Raw genomic sequence first — 10,248 nt, 5'->3', positions numbered from 1 at the left:
TATTATTTTTCATTGATTTATAATAATTGTACACGTATTGGGGTACGCATGATATTTTTGGACACGCATACAGTGTGTGATGATAAAATTAGGGCAATTGAGCTATCTGTTACCTCAAACATTTTTCTTTATGTTAGGAATGAATTCTTCTCTTCTAGCTATTTTGAAATATAAAGTAAATTATTGTTAACTATAGTTACGCTACTGTGCTATATCAAACACTAGATCTGATTCCTTCTGTCTAACTGTATTTTTGTGCCCATTTATCAACCTTTTCTTTATCCTCTCTCATCCTTACTCTCCCCAGCCCCTGGTAACCACCAGTCTACTCTCGACCTTCCTGAGACCCACTTTTTAGCTCCCACATATGAGTGAGAATATGTGATATTTGTCTTTCTGTGTCTGGCTTGTTTCACTTAACATAATGACCTTCAGTTCCAGCCACGTTGCTGCAAATGACGGGATTTCATTCTTTTTTATGGTTGAATAATGTTCCATTGTATACCTAGACCACATTTTCTTTATCTATTCATCCATTATTGGACACTTAGGTTGATTCCGTATCTTGGAATATGAATTGTGCTGCAATAAACATGAGAATGCAGATATCTCTTTGGTACAATGATTTGCTTTTTTTTTTTTGGCTATATACTCAGGACTGGGATTGCTAAAGCATATGGTGGTTCTGTTTTCAGTTTTTTGAGAAACCTCCATTCTGTTGTTCTCCATAGTGGCTGTACTAATTTACATTCTTACCAACAGTGTGTGAACATCGCCCTTTCTCTGTCTCCTGGCCAGCCTCCTTTATTTTTTTGTCCTTTTGATAAAGGCCATTTTAACTGGGATGAGATAGTAGCTCATTGTGGTTTTGATTTGCATTTCCCTGATGATTAATGATGTTGAGCATTTTTTCATATAGCCTATTGGCCATTTGTAGATCTTCTTTTGAGAAATGTCTATTCAGATTTTTGCCCATTTTATTTATTTAATTTTATTTTTCTACTGTTGAGTTGTTTGAGTTCCTTACATATTGTGGATTTTAACCCCTTATCAGATGCATAGTTTGTACATATTTTTTCATGTCATTTGTGACAACATGAACCTAGAGGACATTATGTTAAGTGAAATAAGCCAAGCACTGAAGGATAATTACTGCATGATCTCACTTATACAAAATAAAACATAAAAAGTAATACATGGGCAGTAAAAAAAGATTACATTTTATTAATTACTGGAGAACTGTGGAAAACCAAATAAGAAAAGCAATTGACACCACCACAATCTTAGTACATTCGCCATGTAAGATTTATTCACACCGACCAAGATAATCACAACAAAATATACACTAATTTAAAAAACAAAAGACTTCAGTGACATAAAATGTTATAATCTCTTGTGTAAAAGTATTTGGTTTGCTTCTATATAAATTTCTGTGCATAAAAGAATAACAAACATTAAAATGCAGTGATAGTTTGCATTTCTTCTATGGAAAGGACATAGACAAAACCCTGAAGCTTTTAGTTTACAAGGATGTTATCACGAAGCCACAAACTAAACTAATGATCAAGCACATTTATTTCCAGGTTCATATGCATATACATTCACCCACAAAAATGAGGAATAAGCATTTCATATTCTCTCATCCTGCAATAATGCTTTCTTTTTTCTTTGTACTAAAAGCAAAGTAAGAAATTGTATTTTTCTCTCCTTTTAATTGACTTCAGAAGACGCACTATCTAATTCGTGAGAAATGCGAAATTTCAGGTGTTTATCTTCTTCCTTACTCTTAGGGTCTGGGACTAGCCTGTCTTCCTGGCTATGAAATTCACGGCTGTGGGAACGCTCCTGACTATCAATCATGTCGGAATGCTCATTGCTGGCATCATCGGCCTTCCGCTTGTGTAATCTGGATTGCTCGTGGCTGTGGGTTTCCACACTTTGGTCATCCATTTGACTCGTCTCATGACTGTCCTTCCCAAGGCTTTCCCAAGCAAAAGGCACATTCAGGCGATGGGCAATGGGGACGGCCTTGCGTGCATCATCCGAGTCCTCGCTTTCCATACGTGAGGTGGGGTCCTCCTCTGTAGAGTCAGGAAACTGGATCACAGCACAAAGGGAAGAAGAATTATGTGAGTGGCCAGCGATGCGAACATTGTAATTCTTTTCTGCTTTCTCTTTTTTAGGCCAACTTGTACTGAAAATTGTCTAAATTAGGCTGAAATAATACTAGCATGTTACTTTGTAATTTACCAAGCCCTTTTCACATAGTTTAATAAGTACACACTTGTGTATGTAATGGAACCTGTGAGGTAGGTCTCATGATGTCTGTTCTACACGAAGGGAAAGCGAATGGAAAGTTAAAAAGTTAAGTGAATAGTAAATGTCAGGGCTATGTCAAATTTAGATTCTTTGATGATGGAGTCAGTGTAATTTGCAACTCTCCAATTCCTCTTAGGTATTTGACTTCAAAACATCACCATGATATTTTGAAAATAATTGCTATTTTCCAAAGTCTTTTTTTTTTTTTTTTGATCTAAAACAAGTGAGTAGAATAAATGCTTTAGAGCGAGGATTTGGAAAAGTTGAATTGGCTTTGAGAGACAAAATCAGGGAGAAATTATCTGGATTTAAACAGAAACCACCAAGTGGAAAAAAGTTTTGTATTCAATGGTCACAAAATAGATTACTAGTAAATGCTTGCTGAGTGAATGAATCAATTAATGAATACACAGACTCTGGTTTTTTAGAATTGAGCTCTGGTTAGAACCATCAGATGTGTGTGTTAAGGATTTACCTGGACGTCATGTCTGCGGAACTTCTTGGATTTTGACCTCAGTCCATAAGCCACACTGTCACCTCGGCCATCGTATGTGTCTTCTGTGGGGACAGGTGGAGTGAAAACGGAGGTTATGGGAGTGTCAGTGGGAAAATCAGTGACCACCTCATCGGATTCATCGGAATGGTGAGACTCGTCAGAATGATGAGAATCGTCAGGATGATCGACGTCATCGGAGTCGTGGCTGTCCGCGTGGTCTCCATCGTCTTCGTCATCTTCATCATCCACGTCGTCCACGTGGTCATGGCTCTCATTGGATTTACTTGGAAGGGTCTGAAAATCAAGATGGCCGGGAAAGTTAGTGTGTGGCTTTTTATTTTCCCTTACCCGTTACAGTACATTAGTCTTTTACGATCTTTCTTTTATTTCGTTTCAGAAATTTTGCATTCACGATGCCCACCATGGCTTTTAGGAGCTACATTCCAATTTCTTCTTTTAACACAGGGGTAAATGAAGCAACATGCTGAGGCACTTTGCTTGCTTTCCAGTAAAAAATTATTTTCTCTGGGAGGCTGAGGCGGGTAGATTGCTCAAGGTCAGGAGTTGGAGACCAGCCTGAGCAAGAGCAAGACCCCGTCTCTACTAAAAATAGAAAGAAATTATCTGGACAACTAAAAATATATATATATATAAAAATTAGCCTGGCATGGTGGCGCATGCCTGTAGTCCCAGCTACTTGGGAGGCTGAGGCAGGAGGATCGCTTGAGCCCAGAAGTTTGAGGTTGCTGTGAGCTAGGCTGATGCCACGGCACTCTAGCCCGGGCAACAGAGCGAGACTCTATCTCAAAAAAAATAAATAAAATTATTTTCATAGATATTTTCAAGCCAAATATGTCAGTGTTACTTTCATATTGATAACATTCTTTTTCCTTGTACATATCAGACATTATTTAATTTACTCAATTCGATGATGCAATATATACAGATACATAATCGTGAGACTGATTTTTCTGTTTGAAATGAGAATGATCAAGGGATCAGAGCATCTATATTTTAATGTGTATACCGAAACCTATAACCACCTCTCTATTAGCACGGATAATTGAAAGGTGACTCTCTTACACCTGTCTATAAAAACTGCAGCTCCAAACTGTCCAGTGAAGTAAGCAGTTAATGGCTATTGAACATAAAATCAGCAAATACACTGGGTCATTTATGTAACTTTCCTTAATAGGGATTCTTAGCATATTCAACTTGAATCTTAAAGAAAATAAAATTCTCTCTTCACTCGGGAAATATGTTAATAATCCTGATAAAAAGAATAGTTATTAAGTAAATTATTACGTTAGGAACAGAAATGTTCCTAAAGGCAAAATATTGACTCTAATAGGCATTAACTAGATGCTTATCGGATATTAGATATCTATAAAATACCTTATATAAATGACAAGTGGCTTAATATTTCAAGTTATAGGAATCAATAAATATTTTCTGCAATACTAAACTTACTTGAAGAAACCTGATATTTCTGATACTTAGTAATATGTGTTTTCTTTCTGGGCCAGTTTTAGACTGGCAATTTACTGGAAAATTTGCTAATGGAATTTCATGAGAAGAGACCCAGGCATTGGCTTCTTACATCTCTCCAAGGCATGATGGGCCTCCAATTGAAAGTGAGAACTTACCTCTTGTTTAAAGTTATCAGTTTCTTCAGAGGACACGGCATTCTGAAGAAGGAAGGGAACGTATTAGTGTACATCACACATGCTAAGCTTTTTGATTCAAAAGTTAGCCTTATCAGTGCAAAGCAGGTTTTATTTTTCAACCTCTTGGTGGGTGGCTTGCAATGGGAAGAAGCCAAGATGGCAGATCAGTCGGTGTACTAAGGACACATTTATCAGAAGAAAGGCGGGATCCATTTAATCGGCCCAAATGGCCTTCTCGTAGCCATCTTTTGTTGTTGCTGTTTGATTTCAAGAAGTTTAAAGATACCTGTGGTGCTAGGAGATTCTGCTTCTGAGATGGGTCAGGCTTGAGCCACGTGGCCACAGCATCTGGGTATTTGTTGTAAAGCTACAGGAAAAGTTGCATATTTATCATTATTAAAAAAAGAAACACAGGGATTTCCAAGTGATAAACTGGAAAAAAGCAACTATTCTTCACCAGTCTTCTTGGAGAAGCATAATCTGCATGCATATAGTCAACCAGAGCCTTAGATACCTTTTTATAATTTATTTTTTCTTGCAGATTCATTTAATGAGCTCTTACATAACACCTACTGTGGGTCAGTGGGTGCTTTCAAAGTGCTTTACAAATATACATTTATTTGATCCTCAACCCCCTAGGAGATAGGTATCATTACTATCCCCATCTTACAGATCAGGAAACCCAGCCACAGTGCAGTTAAGTGGCAGAAGGGACAGAGCCCGGGTCCAAACCCAGGCAGACTGGCTCTCAACACTGGTCTTCACACTGTGCTTTCTTGTTCTATGCTTGCTGGCTAAATTTTTCCCTTGGATTTATCACATCTAAAGCAGAGGTGCCCTTAATTACTGTCGATCTTCGTTGTTTCCTTGCCATGGAACAAGGAAAAATTCTGTAAGGCTATGCTGTGTAATATAGTATCCCTTCACCGCACGGGGCTTTTAAAATTTAAGTTAATTCCCAGCCTGAGCAAGAGTGAGACCCTGTCTCTACTAAAAATAGAAAGAAATTGGCTGGACAACTGAAAATATATAGAAAAAATTAGCCGGGCATGGTGGCGCATGCCTGTAGTCCCAGCTACTCGGGAGGCTGAGGCAGGAGGATCGCTTGAGCCCCGGAGTTTGAGGTTGCTGTGAGCTGGGCTGACGCCACGGCACTCTAGCCCGGGCAGAGTGAGACTCTGTCTCAAAAAAAAAAAAAAATTAAGTTAATTAAAATGAAGTAAAATAAAAAATTCGATTCCTCAGTTGCACTGGGGCTGTATTTAAGTGCTCCAAAGCCACATGTATCTAGTGGCTATCTTACCAGAAAGTGCAGAAATATACTCTTAACGTCATTGCACGAAAGTTCTATTGCTATAAGATGCCAAGGGTGTAAATCCAATGGCCTTTTCTTTAGCCAAGTTATTTATCTGGAAAATGGTGACAGTATGCTAGCGCAGGGGACTGGAAATTGCTCTGAATAAGTGTCATCTGATCGGCTGTGTCATCCAGGGCTGATCGCTTCATGTCCCTGTCATTGAGAATGGAACCCTAGGGGTTCCAGGGAGTCCCTTCTGCAGCCACCGGGAGGACAAATGTGGAGGGGACCAGTCAGTAGCACTTAGGGTCTCTCTCATGGTGGGCTCTAACCAGAGAAGCTTAATATTGGCCTTCTCTGAAAGTTTTTGCTAAAAGAAGGGGCTCCTTACCTAAAAAAGATGCAAAAACTACTGGGCTAGATGAGTTCAAAGTTTTCCTACTTATTTTTCATATATATGTACATTTATATTTATGTATTACGTATATATTTTTTCTCATGGCACATGTAATACTGGCTCAAGGAGAATGCATTTGTAAGTTGAATTTTTACTTTTATAAAAGTAATATGAAGAAAATATAGCTAAGCAAAACGAACAGACTACAACCCACCCAATTCTCCTCCTAATACAGATAACCAGCGTTTATTTTCAGGGGTATAATCTTACAGACTTTCCTATAGTTTTTGCTGGCTCTAAGTTTTTGGGATTCTAGAAGGTTGAGCTCTTTACTTCTCTCTTCATTATCACGTAATGACATAAACTGTCGGGCTTCTTGTGCCTTTTAAAAAATGCATCGTTGCCATGGTTTAGCCTATTCAAAAGGCATTAATTCTTGCCTCAAATAGTGTGACCTCTGTCTTCACTGGAGATATTCGTTTTTCTGGTTTCTTGTGATTCAACACCTATGTTCTCAAATCATTTGGAAAACAGACACCTACACACGGCCACTCACACACACACACACACACACACACACACACACACACACAAACACATACAGAATACTTCTTTTAATGTCTTCATTAAGCAATCTAATTGCAGTGACCCCAGGCAACTCTATATTGGCTTTTATTCCGTTCATTTGAAATTGAACACTGACTTTTTGTGCCAGCTCCCGGACACAATGCCCATTTGTTGTTTGGCTGGCACAGTTTCATCTCTTGCGGAGGGGTAGATCCATCTATAGTGCCGGTCAAATAAATATAATGAAGAGTTTGGTTTGGTCTTATGTTTGGCTAGAAAAATGTGATCTAATGTCAGCTGAGAAGCACAATAGATACAAACAGCATAAATAGACTTTCTTTTCACAATGGGCTTTTTAGCAAATATCTCAGGCAATATTGTGACTATTCCGGTCATACAAACAGTCCTGACTAATATCTGAGGTGAATTTTAAACTCAGCCTTCCACTCAGTAAAAGCAAAAGATGAAATTTCCTGCTCATAGAACAGTATGTGGACTCGTAGAAAACAAAAAATCACACAACTTCCTAGAACTTGTTTTACATCCGACAATGGCCTAGCCACCCTAGAGCATTATTTTATTATGTCAAAAAAATCTAGCTTGGTTTTCAGAGCATATATTTTTAAAAAACTACACTGTGCTTGGTACTGGCCTAGGTTCCCAGCAGGCAGTCAATAAATACTTGTAAATTAATAGGCTTGACTATGAAGATAAGTAAAATTGCAACAAATCTGTTTGTTGTGCCTCTTGCAATAGTTGCATAAATAATTTAATTGTATAGTAAACCTAAAAGATGCTTACCTGTTTTTCCTCAGAGCTGCCTGAATCAGCCGGTTTAACCTTTGAAAGAGAAAAGATGAAGAAAGCTTACAATGTAAATGTTTTCCTAGCACATGGAAGCACACAATTCAGTTATTTTCAGGAATTTTCTTTGAGATTCAGGTGTACTCACGGGTAGGGCGTAGGCAATGCCAAAGAGGCAAAAACAAATCACCGCAATTCTCATGGTCGTGATTTTTCCTGCAAAATATTTTGTAAGGGGAATTCGGTATCTTCAGAGGTTCAGACAGTTATACTACCACATTACCAAATCATCACAAATACAATATATTTTCTATCCAACCTTTTCTATTTCGTAGAGAAGACTTTTCTTTTTAATTTTTTGGTCTTTCAAGTTAATATTTGTATTGCCACCTCTCTTCTCCATCTCTTACTATTAGGCAAGGGAGAGTGGGATTTTACATGTCTATATTTACTCAATTCTTAAATTTAGAGTTCCAGAGATTATACCATTACTGCCTGATATCTCCAGCTATTTTAACCTAAAAACAGATCAATAGTCATTTAATTAGGCCAGGCAGGGTGGCTCATGCCTGTAATCCTAGTACTCTGGGAGGCCAAGGAGGGAGGATCGCTTGAGGTCAGGAGTTCGAGACCAGCCTGAGCAAAAGCAAGACCCCATCTCTACTAAAAACAGAAAAATTAGCCGGGCGTGGTGGCGCATGCCTGTAATCCCAGCTACTCAAGAGGCTGAGGCAGGAGGATCACTTGAGTCCAGGAGTTTGAGGTTGCTGTGAGCTAGGCTGACGCCACGGCACTCTAGCCCAGGTGACAGAGCGAGAAGCCATCTCAGAAAAAGAAAAAATGTAATTAAACTAATAAGCTATTACGGGACTACTTACTTTTCAGAGGAAAAAAAAAACACAAAGAGAAAAATGAAAGAAATTTGCTTTATATTTGCAACACGATTTTTAACTTGAATTGTTAAGTAGGTGCTACTTAGGTGAAATGAAGCTATCTCTGAAGTTACTTATTCAAGTAAGGTATTGTAAAAATTTGAAATGAAAAAGAAAACACTCAGAATAGTCAACAGCTTTTCTATTTGTGATAATGAGTCTACACAGTGTCATACAGGTATGCTGGTGAAAATTTTAACAGCTAAATTTAGGAGTAACCTATTCAGAAAGGATTTCTTTCCTTGAAAATGAGATAAATCATTTTAAACATGGGATTATCATTGTATTACTTTAGCACGAAACATCCTTTTTCTTTCAAATGCCTCTACAGTCATCCATCCATTTAAAATGATAGAGGTATAATCATTTCAGAGGGGCATAGAATTGTACTTTTTTCTGCTAGGAAGCAGTAGTTCCTGTTCTTTTGAGGACCCAGTGGAAGAATTTTGAAGTTTTATATTCAACCGGCTTTTGAGATACCTGGACATCTTTGTTCCAGGAGACCTGCAATGTATCTGATCTGCTTATTCCAAAGGCTAGAACAATCTGTCTGTTTAAGAGGGTTGCAGTTCAAGCTATTTTCCTTAGAACTTTGATTTCCCCATAAAATTCAACCAAATGCCTGAACTACAGCACAGCAGCAAACTGCGGGCTTACCTTGGTGGTGTCTGGCTGAGACGGCTGCAGCTGGCCGGAGAAGAGTCCAGTCCCAGGAGATGCTGAACTTCCTGCCTTCTCTCCCTGCTGCTGACAGCCGAGATCTCCCGGAATTTAAATGCTGCTGCAGCCGTTCTCCACCAACCCGGGAGGCGGAGAGATGGGTCATGAGGTTTTCTACCACTGCCCAACCCACCTGCTCCCACACTTCCCCCTCTGGTTTTGTGGTTAGGAAAAAAAAAAAAAAAAAAGCAAAAAAGCAGACACACATCTACAGTTAAAACATTACTCATGTGCAATATCATTAACTAGCCTTCTCATTTACGGGATTGGCACTCAGGATCCAGGAAGAACTCTTAGGGGTCCCATAAAAACAAAGGGGGAAAGTAAGTAGCTCTTACAAAGATTTTTATTGTTTCTGAATTAGAGGAAAAAATATTCATGTAAATCAGCCCTAAATAACATTAAATAGAATGGATTTTTGTTTCTTTTGGTTGAAGTAACAGATAAAAGTAGTAACTGCGACCACATTTGCCTCTGTGTTTATACTTACTGAAGGGCTAGACCACTATTGTTCAGGCGTACAAAGAATTCCAAGAACCTCCCTCTACCCTTTATCACTGAAGCTCAGTTTTGTGATTTCCAGTGTGCAGCAGCTTGTCGTTTAGACAAATGGCTTCAGTGACATTGAAATTCCTATTCACGCCCGTTAAGTTGGATTTACAGTGACCATTCAAATACGTGGACTTTTGCTGCACTGTTCGAATGGTTTGGAGGTTGGTGAACCTGATAACTCGCTGTAGAAAATAGAAGACGGTAATTTACTCTGGATGTTGCAGAAGTCAAGCGGTTTCTGAATGAGAGCAGGCTGATTGCTCGGGAGCCAGACTTCGGCTTTGAATTCCACTCTGTCACTAATGACCTGTGTGATCTACGGCAAATCACGTCGCCTACCCATGCTTGTTTCCTCATTGTAAAATGCAGACACTATTGCCTAGCTCGTGGGATTTTTGAGAGATTTAAGTGAATTAGTATATGTAAAACTAACAATGCTTGGCGCCTACTACATGCAAATGCCCTGCACATTTTAAAGACTCTGTGTGCGCGTTAAC

The 10,248-nt window shown here is 38.7% G+C and overlaps 1 protein-coding gene across 1 annotated transcript; it reads right to left on the bottom strand.

Annotated features, from left to right (window-relative positions):
• Positions 1-1,287: 1,287 nt before the first annotated feature.
• SPP1 (secreted phosphoprotein 1) lies at positions 1,288-9,282 on the bottom strand. Its single transcript, XM_012647256.1, has 7 exons — positions 9,137-9,282; positions 7,696-7,763; positions 7,545-7,583; positions 4,769-4,849; positions 4,462-4,503; positions 2,795-3,109; positions 1,288-2,097 (listed from the first exon to the last, which is right to left on the bottom strand). The coding sequence occupies exons 2-7, from the start codon at positions 7,747-7,749 to the stop codon at positions 1,711-1,713; spliced, it is 918 nt and encodes a 305-aa protein (XP_012502710.1). The 5' UTR covers positions 7,750-7,763; positions 9,137-9,282; the 3' UTR covers positions 1,288-1,710.
• Between the last annotated feature and the right edge of the window lie 966 nt (positions 9,283-10,248).

Source organism: Propithecus coquereli, unplaced genomic scaffold (genome assembly GCF_000956105.1).
Source record: "Propithecus coquereli isolate 6110/MARCELLA unplaced genomic scaffold, Pcoq_1.0 Scaffold26, whole genome shotgun sequence".
NCBI classification, from domain to species: domain Eukaryota; kingdom Metazoa; phylum Chordata; class Mammalia; order Primates; family Indriidae; genus Propithecus; species Propithecus coquereli.
Note: the sequence above shows the minus strand (reverse complement) of the source record. Positions and strands in the feature narration are given on the sequence as shown.